At 43.3% G+C, this 17,132-nt stretch overlaps 1 protein-coding gene across 1 annotated transcript; it reads right to left on the reverse strand.

The window, feature by feature from the left end:
* Window positions 1–281: 281 nt before the first annotated feature.
* On the reverse strand, window positions 282–17,030 carry LOC143518337 (uncharacterized; the record flags this gene model as incomplete). The annotated part of the gene is made up of 5 exons (XM_077010773.1): window positions 282–318; window positions 7,854–7,867; window positions 9,271–9,591; window positions 9,705–9,755; window positions 13,596–17,030. A coding segment is annotated over one exon (1,317 nt), but the record flags the coding sequence as incomplete, so codon positions are not given.
* Between the last annotated feature and the right edge of the window lie 102 nt (window positions 17,031–17,132).

The following is a 17,132-nucleotide window of genomic DNA, read 5'->3' on the forward strand; positions in this document are numbered from 1 at the left end:
TTTCAGAAATGTTTGTAAAAATAGTCTGCCTGCCTAGGTGCTTAATTTTATACACCTGTGGCCATGGAAGTGATTGGAACAACTTATTCTGATCATTTGGATGGGTGAGCGTATACCTTTGGCAAAATAGTGTACTTAATCTACAGAATAAAATGTTTATTCATGCAAAGAATACCACAAAACATCACAAAACACCACAGGACATCACAAAACGCCACAGAACATCAGAGTTCTGCAGTCCCCCCAGTACTATTAGTATAAATTATAGCTACTATTATACTCACCACTCCGTCTGCTGTCCTGTGCTTCCCAGTCCCACTGTAAAAGTGAATATCATTGTGAGGTTTTCATTCATGAGGTCGTGTGTCAACTGCTGCCTTCCACAGAACAACTACAGAAGTTTATAACAGTCTCATATGGTGTTATACACGGTACCATGGTAACATTACTGCTATAACATGGTTTATATAAATATTCTTCAAAGTTTCAACATTTCATAATATACTGAGCTGTATATTTATTAAATCTTTATTTCATTTTGTTATAAACATTTCTGAATATCTCAGACCAGCGTAAGGTCATTTCACACTGACTAAATCAGATTTAGTCAGTGTGAAATGACCTTACGCTGGTCTGAGATATACAGAAATGTTTATAACAAAATGAAACAAAGAAAATATTAAAAGTAAACAAGACACACACACTCCACCCACATGGTGGTAGCACATGGTGTTTGGTGCTGTCACTTTTGTTTTTGTATTTGCTTTAGCCACACCCCCTCATGTGGGGTCTTTACCCACATATTTGTTTGTCTGGTGGACAACTCATAAGGGCACACCGTCTGTCTCACTCTGTCTCTCTTCTGTTCACTACAAACTTTCTTGCTATCAATTGTGCCATAGTCCCTGATTATTGACAATCGTCACCTGCACCTGTTCTCCTTTTTTCACTGTCTACTTAGCCCTGCAGGTCCCGCCATTCAGTACTGAGTAGTCCTTGCACCATGAGTGAGTGAGACGGTCTTCCTCAGCCCTGTACTGGCATTCGTGTTTGTCCAGTGTGACTGTTTTGCACCCTTATGGTGCCCCAGACATTATTGTAGCGCTTCCTGTGCCTTCTTCATTTTTGCCTGTTGGGAACTGTTTTATGTTTTCCTGCCGCAGTGGATATTAAAACCTTTCCTGCTCCATCCATGCCTTTTGCTGCTTTCTCAACATTACAGAATACTCGGCCGCCAAGCAGCAGCGCGACCATCTCTAACCTCGTGGAAGCCCTGACTGTCTAAGGGGCAGCGCTAGGAAGGCAACAACACGGCATCAGTGAGTTGCACTCCCTAATGAGAAACCTCACTAGTTGCGTTCAGCAACTTTCTACCTGAGCAGGGGTGGGCAGCACCACGAACCCCGACCTTGGTAAGTGTCATATTGCCACTCCTGAGCACTATTGAGGCGATCCGGTGCAGTGCGAAATTTACTTCCAGCCCCAAACATCCAACTCTGCTCGGATGGTGTTTATTATCTCCCTGCTAGCAGAAAAGGGTTGCCTATGTGGGACGGCATTATATTCCACCAGCTCCCCCCTACTCCAGAATTACATCTTCTTCCCTGAAGAGTTTAAGGAGATTTTTCACCACCCACATCAGGGACAGGTATGTGGACAGGTGCTTCTAAGGTTGAGACAGGGCATGCGTTCCGCCAGTAATTATGCGATGGAGTTTTGCACAGCTGCTGCTGGGACCAGATGGAACGATTGGACATGTTTATAAACGAGTTAAGAGCTGAGCTGCAGGCAGAGCGGGCCTGCCATAAGGAATCCACTTTGCTTAATGAGGTCATTCGCCTAGTGGATTTTAGGCCGACTACTGCGAGAGCGCGAGGGGGTTGTCACTATATATCTGTTCCTACCTTAGTGGATTCGGCTGCTGCCAGCAACCTCATGCAGAACATAAACAGAGCAGCTGGACATGCCGCTGAATCCCCTGCATATAGAACAGGCCGTGCCCTCCAGTCCACATCTGTTGAGAGCCCGGAGGCAGGCAAACAGTGAGCCATTCCCCTGAGAATACAGATCTCAAAGAGGTATTCAGTTCAGACAAAGCAACGCAATTGACAACTCATCATGAGTGGGACTGTGAGATTGAGCTTATAGAGGGAGCCGTGCCTTCTCAAAATAGGCCTATTCATTGTCACAGGAAGAGGAAGCTGTGATGAGCAGTACATCTGTGAGGCCGTAGCCCAAGTGTACATCCGCCCCTCCACCACCCCTGCCCACTTCTTTGTTAAAAAGAAAGGACACCTGTCCCTGGTCGTGAGGAGCTTATTTCAATGGTGGAATCTGCTAAGCCCTCCACATGCATACTAGATGCTGTACCAACCAATCTACTTAAAGAATTACTGCATAGCAATGTAGAACCTTTGCTTACTATAATTAACTATTGTCTGAGCCTGGGCTACATTCCCAGTTCATTTAAACTAGCAGTCATCAAGCCGCTAATTAAAAAACCTGGTCTTAACCCCCAGGAACTGTCCAACTATAGACCAATTTCTAATCTGTCATTCATATCCAAAATTTTTGAGAAAGTAGTTTCTTCACAACTCTCTTCCTTCTTACAGACAGAACATGTCTTCAAGTTATTTCAATCTGGATTTAGATCCCATCACAGCACTGAAACAGCACTTACTAAAGTACTGAACGATCTCTTAATATCCTCTGATAAAGGACACATTTGTTTTCTCATACTGCTAGACCTCAGTGCTGCTTTTGACACCATTGATCATAATATTCTGCTTAATAGGCTGGAGACACTCATTGGCATACGAAGTCAAGCACTCTCCTAGTTCAGGTCCTACCTGACAGATCATTACCAATTTGTACTAGTAAATAACGAATGCTCAGCATTCTAAAGTAAAATATGGTGTCCCACAAGGATCTGTACTGGGCCCCATATTATTCTCATTATATATGCTACCACTGGGCACCATCATTCGTAGGCATGGTATTAGCTTCCATTGCTATGCAGATGATACTCAGTTGTATATATCTTATAGTACTCAACTACTCAACTACTATAGTAGTTAACTACTCAAGATTGAGAACTGCATCCAGGACATTAAAAACTGGATGGCGTCTAATTTTCTTCAACTAAACTCTGATAAGACTGAGGTGCTGATTCTTGGGCCTAAAGCTGCTAGAAGCAATTGGCCTGATATTCCCCTTAACCTAGATGGTTTTTCAGTAACACCTACATCTACCACAAAAACTTGGGTGTTACTATTGATTCGGATCTTTCATTTGACACTCGGATCTTTTGGATCTTTGATTTTAATTGTTCATTAGCTGATGCAGAGAAGATGGTCCATGTTTTTGTCTCATCAAGATTGGACTACTGTAATAGTCTTCTAATTGCTTCAAAATGCTGCATAATGGTCTTGCCGCACAATATCTGAGTGAACTCATTGCTTACTACAACCCATCTCGCCCTTTGTGCTTCCAAAATGCTGGATTTCTCCTGGAAAGCAATGTCTCAGTAAGCCCTCATGCCTGTGGCCACCTCTGAACCCCTCCCTTTAGTTATGCTGCTATAGATTAGCCTGCCGGAGCCATCTGCTCATCACTGGCACGTGAACTATGTACATTTAAATCAATGGTGGTTTAAATTGATCCACTCAGTCTGTATTGTCTATCTTTGACGATTGGATACAGGCACCTGCAGGCACCTGGGGGATGGTCTGGCTTGCCGGATGTGCTGATGCCGGGTTTGGATGAGCCGTTGCCACGAGGGATCGTGCTGATGCTGGCCTGCCCGAGGCCCACCGCCTGCACCGAGGGGACTGAGGCTGCTAGGCCGGGGAACAGGAGCCTAGACTGTTGCTGTGGAACTTTAGAACCACCCTGCAACCACGGATTTGTGTTAACGGGCCACCCAATGGAGGATGGGTTCCCTTTTGAGTCTTGGTCATCTCGAGGTTTCTTCCTAATCCCCACCCTATAGGGAGTTTTTCCTTGCCACTGTCGCCTTTGGCTTGCTCATTAGGGATCTGGACCCATATGATTGTAAAGCTGCTTTGTGACAACATGTGGTATAAAAAGCACTATATAAAAAGCACTGTATAAATAAATTTGACTTTGACTTAAAAAGAGGAATGGTGGGCTGAAGCCTTGGGTAGATTACAGAGGACCCGTTTCCCTCTTGGTGAAGTATCCATACTCTTTGCCACTCATGCCGGGAGCACTCGAGCAGCTGTGCAATACTTCACCAAATTAAATCTATGCAGCATCTACAATCTCATCTGTGTCCTTTAAGGGGATGAGTGTAAGGAGGCATTTAGTAGAGCCATGGGGCACTACGAGTACCATGTTTTGCCCCATGGCTTTGCCACGGCCCCATCTGCATTTCTGGTGTTAATAAACGAGGCCCTAAGGGAATATCTGGGAAGATCAGTCGTCGCTTATATTGATGACATTTTGATCTATTCCGCTACCCTAGACCAACGTGTGTGGTGTGCGAACCGTCCTGGGCACTCTCCTGCACAGTCTATATTGCAAGCTATATGAATTGCATGAATTATGAATTCCATCTCATTGAGGTTTAATTTTTTAGGCTATATCATCAGCCAGGGCTTCATGCTCATGCAGCCAGGCAAGGTGGAAGAAGTGCTGGGCTGGACATGCTTCAGACACGCCGTGAGCTCCAGAGCTTCCTCTGATTTGCCAGCTTAATTCATGGTGATCACCGACCATAGGAACCTCGAGTACCTCCACCAAGAGGCTTAACTCGAGGCAGGCTCAGTGGTCACTCTTCTTCTCCCGGTTCTTGTTTACGGTAATGTATTGACTGGGAGAGAAGAACACGGGGGCGGACACGCTCTCTCGGCAACACGATATCCTCGCTACGCCCACCTGCGAAGAGCCAGTGTTCACTCCTCACTGCTTCCTCTGGGCTTTAGACTGGAGCTTGGACCGTGACATTCAAAAAGCCAATCCCCACCCTCAGGGCGCCTGTATGTGCCACTGAATCGGCTGAAAGACTTGATATGCTGGTCTCACACATCCATTGGCACAGGATACCCAGGAACTACCAAGACTGCCCAGCTTCTAGGAACACACTACAGGTGGCCAGCGATGCACAAATACATTAACAATTTCATTGCATGTGCAGAGTGTGCCCACAGCAAAACATCAGACACTCTACCCGCAGGTAAGCTGCTTCCCCTACCTACACTCTGAGGGAAACACTGTCATCCTGGTAATCGTGGATAATTTCTCCAAGATGGTGCGTTTCATTCCCCTTCCTGAATTGCCCACTGATTGAAACAGCTGACCTGCTATTCAGAGACGTGTTCAGACAGTTGAATATTGTCTCGGACTGGGGAGTACAGTTCACATCTCGAGTATGGCATGAGTTTCTGAGCAAACTTAACATCACGGTGAGTCTGACCTCAGGTTACCACCCCCAGGCTAATGCACAGGCTGAGCATACCAACCAAGACCTGGTGAGATTCCTCAGGACCTATTGGCACGAACATCACAAAACGTGGTCTATGTTCTTATCCTGGGCCGAGTATGCCCAGAACTCCCTAAGGCACAAGGGGACGGGCCTCACGCATTTCAAGTATTTTAGGTTTTCAGCCTCCGCTGTACCCGTGTCTGAGAAGCCTGCTGTGGAACAGTGGTGCAGGAGAAGTGACCGTGTGTGGGAGGACACACACGAACACCTGCATGCTGCTACCCAGCTGCTACCCTGCTACACTCGCCAAGCCCTCCTGGTTCAAATCTCACTCCAAGTGATCTTGAAAAGTTGGCAACCCTGGGTTCTACTTCCTTTTCCCCCCATTGTTCATTCAGAGCAAAGGTACATGGGAGTTAAAGCTTTTTGTCCCTGCAGTTGCCCCTCATTGAGGAGCTTTGGTAAGAGAAACTTGGTTACTGCGCCGAGTGGGAATTCTAAAATTGCTAAAACATTTACGGTTTAAGTCCACAGTTGTTGTTCCCCATTTACTTTGCATTCTCAAACTAGCTGTCGTTAGAATGGTCAAAGTGGCGTTTTGATGCTTACTATAAAAGATTAAATGGAAACCTTGAATTTGTACACAATGGAAATAACTGGATATATATTCAGTGTTTTCTTATCCTGGATTTGTATAGTTTTGCAGGTTATGCTTTGAAATGTAAAATTGTACATTCTCATTAAAATCTTCATTGTTTCTATTTTGTTTACGTGAATATATGTCAAAGTGTTGTTTGAAATGAACATAAAATGTAATACCTGTTTAATGTGCAGGTCAGGTTTTACTGGACTGTGATTCCAGCTAACCCATTGAACCTGTCACGGTACGGCAGGCCCCCTACTGGTCGCCCCTGTATACAGCGGCAGTTGTCTTGTTGTTGTTGCATTGTGTTTGTCCCTCAGGTGCAAGTACCCGTCGCTGCAGAACCAAAAGTCCAGGGGGTGGAGCTGGATCTAGATCCAACTCCTCCCACCGAATGTTGAATGTTATTTAAATAACACAATACACGTTTTTTACAAGAAAATGTAAAAGTGGACAGGAATAATGATCTGTGATTGCCAACATAATAAAGTACAGTACATTTCTTAAATATGTACTATTTCATTATTTTTTTTTACCTTTAATAAAAATTACTTTTTTCGTTAGGACGGTACACTTCAGGTGTGCAGAATGGACAGTGGTATTTACTGCAACATGTAGTGCACTGCACAACTGAAAGCGTCTGTCCTTTTTTCAAAACTGTGATATGCATCTATAGATGGATGGAAAAATACAAATAGCATTATATTATTTGTGAAGTTTTTTAGTGAACTGGTTAATGAGGATCATGGCCGTTACATGCACGCACTACTGAACAACAGTCCCCCTCGACGTGTCCATGCGGTACCGAACAGCACAACCATTACAAATTTTAAGTAACTACAGCAAACACAAATTAATTTAACAGTTTATGTCCAATATGAAGAACACAACATACATAAGTACTTAATACATCTGTATTCTGTTTAGCTAACCGCTCGTCTTCTAACATCAGTTTTTACCGTCACTTATTTATACACCTAGATTAGATCAACTTAACAGTGGTTGTTCGTGCAAACAGAAGTAGTCAGATTTAGTATAATCACCAAAGGAAACTAGTTGCTAGCATTAGCGAAATGAAAACTGGTTTATTATTAACCGACTTTCACATTCGTGATTGTTCACAATAAGAATAGCAATTTAGGACGACAACGGTTATTTGGAATGGCTGATCTGATACAACTCTGCGTAGTGCAATTACTTCAGACCGATGAAAACACGATGGTGGGAGGAGTTGGATCTAAAATCCAGCTCCATCCCCTGGACTTTTGCTTCTGCAGCGACGGGTATCTCCTCAGGTGTGCAGGGCTTATGCATGTGGGTATGTGTGTGTGAGTGTGTATGTTTGTGAGAGTGTATAAGCTGTGTTACTTTTTCAGCAGAAAAGGGTGAAATGAACTAGAGTGTTTGAGATTATCCATTCAAATAACACATTATCCATTCAAATAACACATTATCCAGTCTAACACTGACATCACTCCCAGCAACAACCTATACAGCTTTACACTGTTGTGTATTATGGTTGCCACGGTAAACTACACTGTTTCTACATTTCTACAGTGCACAGGTGCATTGTGGGAAGGAAGCTGACAGATGGAAGTCAGAAGCCCCTATGTAAGATTATCAGAGTGTTTACACACCACATGAATATTACATTACAGTGTGTGTGAGTTCACTCTCTCATTAATGGATTAAACATGTACATATGTAATGAGTATTTGAATAAAATCTCAACATCAGAGAGAACAAAAAAGTTTTTTTGCTTACCCAAGTTAAAGCATCTGTGTAAACAAGAGAAGGGGACACAATGTTAGATGAAACAGCACAATAAATACTTTAACACAACTTCTCCCCCTCTTGCTCTCTTCCTGATCTCCATACTGACTCTACTCATGTGGGCTGTAATGTTTCATCCTTCACTGCTGCACTGTCACCCTCTGCTTTCAGCTCCATGAAGATGTTTTGATGTCTGAGGTCATCAAAAGTCTTTTCATCAGTCCCCATCTGCTTTGTACACAGCTGTGTGTAAAGACTCTGGGAGCTGAAGCTGATTCAGAGTGTCTACTGCAATTCCCTACTTGCAGGTCTTCCTCTTCCTCTATGGATCATCAGACCTCTACAACTAATTCAGAATGCTGCAGCACAACTGGTCTTCAATCTCCCCAAGTTCTCACATGTGACTCCTCTGCTACACTCTTTTCACTGGCTTTCAGTAGTGGCACGCATCAGATATAAAACCTTGATGCTTGCTTATAAAGCCAAAAACGGACTAGCCCCTCCCTACATGATGTCTAAGGTCAAAAGCCAATCCGTATAGCCAGCACTCCGAATCTCCGAAGACAAAGCTCCAGACTATTCTCTGTCCTGGCTCCAAGATGGTGGCATGATCTTCCATTAGCTGCTTGGACTACAGAGTCTATTGCCATCTTCAAACCTAGACTGAAGACTCACCTTCTTTGTTGAGTTCTTAAAAGAAAACTAACTCAGCACTTGTCATTGTTCTTAAATTGTATGTCTGTTTATGGTTATTTGTGCTACTTGGTAAACGTTTAACTTGCAAAACTCTAGGTAATGACATTGACTCCTATAGTTTAGTAGTAGTCTGACTCAAGGGTATCTTGAATTCTGGCCTATCTGTACTATTACGTAGGATGAAATCTGTGATCAGATGCAAAGCACTTTGTATGTGGCTCTGGATAAGAGCGTCTGCTAAATGCCGTAAATGTAAATGTCTCAGCTTCACAATCACCTCACCTGAACTGGATTTTTCTACCACACTGTTTACATGGAAATATTTAGAATAGACTCATCGACGTTTTATGTAAATGTTTATAATAGTGTCATATCAGTTTTAATTCAGTCAATGCTGGGTCATAGTTTTACTTCAGACTGATAGACTTGTATCTAGTTTTAATCTGTTCATTTTCCTGCATTTACACTTTACACCATGATGTGTAGATGTGTGTCAGAGTGAGAAACTGTTACTGTTTGTTCCACTAAAATGAACCATCAGTCCTTCACTCCACATGAGCATCATTCACCCCCTGTACACTGAACCTCATTTATCTGAACACAACAGGATTATCAACATGTGGGTTTGGTATTTCTGTCTGTTCATGTTCATTCTGAGATGAGACTGATGGTGATGTAGAGATTATGTAGAGTGGAGCTCTGGAATACTCACCTACGTCTACTGTGAGCTCCTGTGTTGTGTCTCCACTGGTCACCTGACACAGGTAATATCCTTTATCAGACTCTCTGCAGTCTCTCAGCTGTAAGGAGACGTTTCCTCTCTGCAGCTCCTCCGTGAACAGACTCACTCTGTCCTCGTAGCCCCTCCCCTCTGTCACCTGTCCGTTCTTATAGAGACAAACACAGTCTGTCCCCTTAAACCACCTGATCTCCATGGCAACAGCACTGGTGTCAGCAGACAGGTAACAGGAGAGAGTAGCAGTAGAGCCAAACCGATACTTTCCATCACGGAGGCAAATGAGTTTAAACTCATCTGTAGGAAAACACACACAGAGAACTGATTTTATCTCCTGTGACAGTAACCCCCCTGTACATTAATGTAAGTGAAGTGATGTTCTGGACTGATTAACTCTGGAAGTGACTTACTGATACTTGTAGATGCCATCTTGATCTCCTACAGGTTCAAACTCATAAAATCTGAAAGAGAGAGATGGTTAGTGTTTTTCTTTAATATGGTGGACATATTATTGTATCACTGCGGTCAAGCTATCCACGCTTTAGCTATTCACGGTCAAGTCATCCGCACTGTAAATTGGAATGTGCCTATATTCTTCATTTTTACAGTATTTTGCTGCTCACCACATACGAAGGCTGTCTAAGCACAAATACTTCCCTATTATTTGAAGAGCTTTGGTGTAGATATGCACTGTCTCTAATTCACAAGTACTTTACTTGATTTAACTAATTTACTGGCATCATTACATTAATGTGACGCGCGGCGGAGCAGGGAAGGATGAGACACGAATCCTCGCTTGCAACAAACGTCACTTTTAATTTGGACACTGATTGCGCAATATAGCGCACGTAAAACATGTAACACACACAGACGTGTCAACTATAGACAACGACGAGCACAGGACACTGCGCGAGCGCACATTAAATAGACAAACCACATTATCCCCACGTGATCACGAGACGATTCACAGGTGAGACTTATTAATCACACGACAAAACCCTAACCACGGATATCCACTGACGCAGACAAAGCACGTAGACAACGTTGACACACGGCCAAAAGGGAGGGGCCGGGGTCCTCAACGTGACAATTAAACACACACACACACACACACACACACACACACACACACACACACACACACACACACACACACACACATTTTCCTTGCCTTGATTTCACAAATACAACTAAACAGGCTGATATAACATTATGACCAGAGGTGGAAAGAGTACTGAAAATTTGTAATTGAGTAAAAGTATCATTACTTTGCCTAAAATCTACTCAGAGTAAAAGTAAAATTACTCATCTCAAAATTTACTTGAGTAAAAGTACAAAATTACTTCATTTAAAATGTAATTTGAGTAAAAGTTACTTAGTTACTTTCAGTTATTTAATGCATGGATGAATCATGAACCAAATTCAGCACAAGTTGTTTTAATCGATTTCAAAGTGTATTTAAGTGCACGTCCACACTTGCAAAAAGATCAGCTGGGCTCAGGAACATACTTCCTCACAGCACAAGGACAGTCACAACCTGTACCATAAAGTGCAAACAATTTTCAGTCCTATTGTCCAACGGACAACACTATGATAAGAATAAAGACATTTAAATTACAAATTATTCAAAAAACAAAATGCACACAAAATTAAGTGCCCACAAGATGCAACAAATCAAACTAAAATGCAACAGGATTCCACTACTCACAATAAAATGTCAACAGGATCCCACAGAACCTGATAGAAGATTTAAAGTGCACCAGATTACGACCTGATTATGAGACAATGGAAAGGGCGTGCGCAAGGCAAGGCCATGCAATTGCCCTTCAGTTCTGGGATTCAGAAGTTTAAATTTCTGCCCGCATTTAATTTTTCACCATCAATATTTTTTTACTCAGTAATGTGAGGGCATTCAAATGTAGTGAAGTAAAACTACTTGGGTCAAAATGTACTCAAGTAAAAGTAAAAATTACATATTTCAAAAACTACTCAGAAAATTACAAATTACTCATAAAAAGTACTCAATTAAAGTAATGTGAGTAAATGTAATTAGTTACTTTCCACCCCTGATTATAACACAGTATAAAACTATTTGAAGTTTAAATAAATAGATTTTAAATAAATAAACAGAGTAACCTCTAAGTTTGAACTACAACTTTATGTTGTGGGGGGTTAGTGAGGTGAGTAATGAAGGACGGTGGGGCAGAAGGGCTCAGACAAAAATAAAAACACACTGTAGTCACACATGAATACAGTTATGTGGTTTTACAAGATACAAATACAAAGGAATTCGTTAATTAAGCAAACATCCACATAATCTTGAGGCTAATCTCTCTCACCTTTGATGTTTTTCTTATAGTCATCTGTTGCCATACGTGGAAAAGATGTTGATAAGATGTTAATAAGATGGTCTGAACGGATTTTTGCCTGTTTGTTCTGGTAGCGTCCAGGGAGGAAACACTAGAGCTTTTGCTTTCACTACCTCCATGGCAGCAGCGTTAGTGGGTCATACACAACACTCCACTATACTAGAATACACAACCCTCCACTATACTAGTATACACAACCCTCCACTCTACTAGAATACATAACTCTCCACTCTACTAGAATACACAACTCTCCACTCTACTAGAATACACAACTCTCCACTCTACTAGAATACACAACCCTGCACTCTACTAGAATACACAACCCTCCACTCTACTAGAATACACAACCCTGCACTCTACTAGAATGCACAACCCTCCACTCTACTAGAATGCACAACCCTCCACTCTACTAGAATACACAACCCTCCACTCTACTAGAATACACAACACTCCACTCTACTAGAATACACAACCCTCCACGCTACTAGAATACACAACCCTCCACTCTACTAGAATACACAACTCTCCACTCTACTAGAATACACAACCCTCCACTCTACTAGAATACACAACACTCCACTCTACTAGAATACACAACCCTCCACGCTACTAGAATACACAACACTCCACTCTACTAGAATACACAACCCTCCACGCTACTAGAATACACAACACTCCACTCTACTAGAATACACAACCCTCCACTCTATTAGAATACACAACTCTCCACTCTACTAGAATACACAACCCTCCACTCTACTAGAATACACAACACTCCACTCTACTAGAATACACAACACTCCACTCTACTAGAATACACAACCCTCCACGCTACTAGAATACACAACACTCCACTCTACTAGAATACACAACCCTCCACGCTACTAGAATACACAACACTCCACTCTACTAGAATACACAACCCTCCACTCTATTAGAATACACAACTCTCCACTCTACTAGAATACACAACCCTCCACTCTACTAGAATACACAACACTCCACTCTACTAGAATACACAACCCTCCACGCTACTAGAATACACAACACTCCACTCTACTAGAATACACAACCCTCCACGCTACTAGAATACACAACACTCCACTCTACTAGAATACACAACCCTCCACTCTACTAGAATACACAACCCTGCACTCTACTAGAATACACAACCCTCCACTCTACTAGAATACACAACTCTCCACTCTACTAGAATACACAACCCTGCACTCTACTAGAATACACAACCCTCCACTCTACTAGAATACACAACTCTCCACTCTACTAGAATACACAACCCTGCACTCTACTAGAATACACAACCCTCCACTCTACTAGAATACACAACTCTCCACTCTACTGGAATACACAACCCTGCACTCTATTAGAATACACAACCCTGCACTTTACTAGAATGCACAACTCTCCACTCTACTAGAATACACAACCCTCCACTCTACTAGAATACACAACCCTCCACTCTACTAGAATACACAACCCTCCATGTTATGAACTTCTGAAAATATTTAGCCAATAACTGGTTGGCAGTTGACAGACATTGTGTTACTAAACAAAGTCACACACATACACACACTTTAACTAATGATAAACACACACATACAAAAAACACAGACAAAAGATTCTATATATTTTTTTATTGCTAAAAAGAGGAAATGTGGTTAAAAATGAAAGTAAAAAGCAGAAGACACAAGCAAAACCAGAACACTTCAAATTGTGAACTTTTACAGTTTTTAACTTTTTGTGCTGAGGCTAGAATCCTTTGCTGTGTGTGTATATATTGGGGTGAATGTGTACGTACATTTGTGGGTGTATATATGTCCGTAAGAGTGTATATGGATGTGGGTGAATGTGTGTGGGAGTGTATATATTTGTGTTAATGTGCATGTGCTTGTACAAGGTCTGGGGCCTTACTGGGGGGTGGCTTTGTTTCCTCTGGTTCCCCTGCGGTCCTTGGTTGGGAGGGTGCTGTCCGGGGTCTCCCTCTCCCACCCGCTGGGGCAGGCATGTAGGGGTAACTGGGAAGTGCGGCCCTGGGACTCCACTGCTCCTGGAGGGGCCTCGGTCGGCAACTTTCTACCCTTTCTAGTAAGTACATTTCGTACATTTATCCTATGTTGCACTTACATAAACACACACACTCACACATACACATACATCACAGTCATTTGTGCTGTGTGTCTTAGGTACACTTTCTGCTCGTCTTTTAGGAGCAGCAGTTATATATATATATATATATATATGTACTGCTAAAAAATTAAAGGGAACCCTTAAACAACACAGTATAACTCCAAGTCAACCACACTTCTGTGAAACCAACCTATTCAGTTAGGAAGCAACACTAATTGTGAATCAATTTCACCTGCTGTTGTGCAAATGGAATAGACAACATGTAGAAATGAGAGGCAATTAGCCAGACCCCCCTATAAAGGAGTGGTTCTGCAGGTGGGGACCACAGACCACTTCTCAGTACCTATGCTTTCTGGCTGATGTTTTGGTCACTTTTGAATGTTGGTGGTCCTTTCACACTCGTGGTATCATGAGACGGACTCTACAACCCACACAAGTGGCTCAGGTAGTGCAGCTCATCCAGGATGGCACATCAATGCGAGCTGTGGCAAGAAGGTTTGCTGTGTCTGTCAGCGTAGTGTCCAGAGGCTGGAGGTGCTACCAGGAGACAGGCCAGTACACCAGGAGACGTGGAGGAGGCCGTAGGAGGGCAACAACCCAGCAGCAGGACCGCTACCTCCGCCTTTGTGCAAGAAGGAACAGGAGGAGCACTGCCAGAGCCCTGCAAAATGACCTCCAGCAGGCCACAAATGCGCATGTGTCTGCACAAATGGTTAGAAACCAACTCCATGAGGATGGTATGATGGCCCGACGTCCACAGATGGGGGTTGTGCTCACAGCCCAACACCGTGCAGGACGTTTGACATTTGCCAGAAAACACCAGGATTGGCAAATTCGCCACTGGCACCTTGTGCTCTTCACAGATGAAAGCAGGTTCACACTGAGCACATGTGACAAACGTGACAGAGTCTGGAGACGCCGTTGAGAGCGATCTGCTGCCTGCAACATCCTTCAGCATGACCGGTGTTACGGTTAGGGTTTCTGTTTTCTTTTTGTGTTGTCTGTTTGTGTTGTTGTGTTGTGTTTGGCAGTGGATCAGAAATGGTGTGGGGTGGCATTTCTTTGGAGGGCCGCACAGCCCTCCATGTGCTCACCAGAGGTAGCCTGACTGCCATTAGGTACCGAGATGAGATCCTCAGACCCCTTGTGAGACCATATGCTGGTGCGGTTGGCCCTGGGTTCCTCGTAATGCAGGACAATGCTAGACCTCATGTGGCTGGAGTGTGTCAGCAGTTCCTGCAAGATGAAGGCATTGAAGCTATGGACTGGCCCGCCCGTTCCCCAGACCTGAATCCGATTGAGTACATCTGGGACATCATGTCTCGCTCCATCCACCAACGTCACGTTGCACCACAGACTGTCCAGGAGTTGGCGGATGCTTTAGTCCAGGTCTGGGAGTAGATCCCTCAGGAGACCATCCGCCACCTCATCAGGAGCATGCCCAGACGTTGTAGGGAGGTCATACAGGTACGTGGAGGCCACACACAATACTGAGCCTCATTTTGACTTGTTTTAAGGACATTACATCAAAGTTGGATCAGCCTGTAGTGTGTTTTTCCACTTTAATTTTGTGTATGGCTCCAAATCCAGGCCTCCATTGGTTAATAAATTTGATTTCCATTGATGATTTTTGTGTGATTTTGTTGTCAGCAAATTCAACTTTGTACAGAACAAAGTATTCAATGAGAATATTTCATTCATTCAGATCTAGGATGTGTTATTTGAGTGTTTCCTTTATTTTTTGTGCTGTGTATATATATATATAGAAAATCCTTTGCAGTGTCTGTGTTTTTGTGTGTGTGTATTTAGTGTGTGTGTGTATCATTAGTTTAAGTGTGTGTATGTGTGTGACTTTGTTTAGTCTGTACTAAACAAAGGAGAGCATTCTGTACTCTCCTTTCATTAGTGGAACCAGTCTCTAACCTTCTGAAAGAATCCCCGTTCTGCTGGTGGAACTGGTTTCTCTGAGCTGGTCTTCCTGGTTCTCTCATAAACCTCCTCAGGCAATGAGTGAGTCTCTCTGAGCTCTGAGAGTCTCTGTCTCAGTGTCTCCAGTTCTCTCTCCTTCTCCTCCATCTGCCTGTTAAACTCCTCCTGCATCTTGGACTTTGAGACCAAAATGTTTCTCTGGAGTTCAGGCAGGATTATCTTTATGAGGTTCCTCTCTTCCTCCACCCTGGCCTCTCCTTCATACCTCTCCATGATCTCCTCCATCTCCTGTCTGTGTCTCTCCTCCATTCCTCTTCTCTCCATCTCTCGTTTCTCTTTCAGTTTCTTCACCTTTTCTTCCATTTCTATCCGTTGGTCTATCTCTCTGTCAAGGTCTCGTTTCAGTTCTCTCTTTATTTCTTCGTTCTTTTCTTCTTTCATCTTTTTCTCCAGTTCAGTTGTTCGATCATTAAGTTGTCTGATATCTCCTTCGTGTCCTTGTATCACTCCCTCTATCTTTTTCAGAGAGTCTTGCATCTCTTTTTCCAGTTTCTCTTTCATTTCTCTTTCTTCATTTGCTTTTTTCTCTTTTCTTTCCTTGAGGATTTTCCTCTCCATCTCTCTAATCAGAGATTCTGTCTCTAGATAAATCTCACTGCTGTAGAATCTCTCTTTGTTTCCTTCCACCATCTTCTCTATCTTCTCCAGCAGCTCTGAGATCTGAGATCCATCTCCACTCTCCTTAATGTTGAGACAGTGAAACCTGTTCCCACATTTCTCCACAAGTGTCTGGACCTCTTGGCTTCCTGACTGAATGAACTGTTCAGGATTTTGCTCTTCCTCAGTAACAGTGAAGAGGATCATGGTGTTCCTCCAACATCTCTCTCCAAACATCTCCTCCATTTTCTCCAGCATCCCTCTTTCCTCTCCTGCAGGCTGCTTCAATGGTATGACTAGGAGGAAGGCGTGGGGTCCTGGTGCAGACAAACGGACACAGAGTCCCACGTCCTGTCTCACCTCCTCCAGAGAGAGTTCAGGGCAGAACCAGTCAGGAGTGTCCACCACAGTCACCTTCCTCCTAGCCACCTCCCCCTGTCTGCTCTCACTCTGCTGGGGGAGTGTAGATGTAGCAGCCTGGCTCCTCTCCTCTCTGCCCAGGATGGTGTTTCCTGCTGCACTCTTCCCAGACCCAGTCCTCCCCAGCAGCACCAGCCTGAGTTCTGGTACAGGAACCGGCACTGGAGAGTCTGGACTGGAGGATTCTCCACTCACTGGAAAAGAACAAGAATGAATAATTCAATTAAATATTTCTCAGCATTTTGGTCATTGTACTTTTCAGAGGAATAGTACAGACACTATATGAACTATTATTAATTACTTGTTTGGAGGATT

Source organism: Brachyhypopomus gauderio, chromosome 7 (genome assembly GCF_052324685.1).
Source record: "Brachyhypopomus gauderio isolate BG-103 chromosome 7, BGAUD_0.2, whole genome shotgun sequence".
NCBI classification, from domain to species: domain Eukaryota; kingdom Metazoa; phylum Chordata; class Actinopteri; order Gymnotiformes; family Hypopomidae; genus Brachyhypopomus; species Brachyhypopomus gauderio.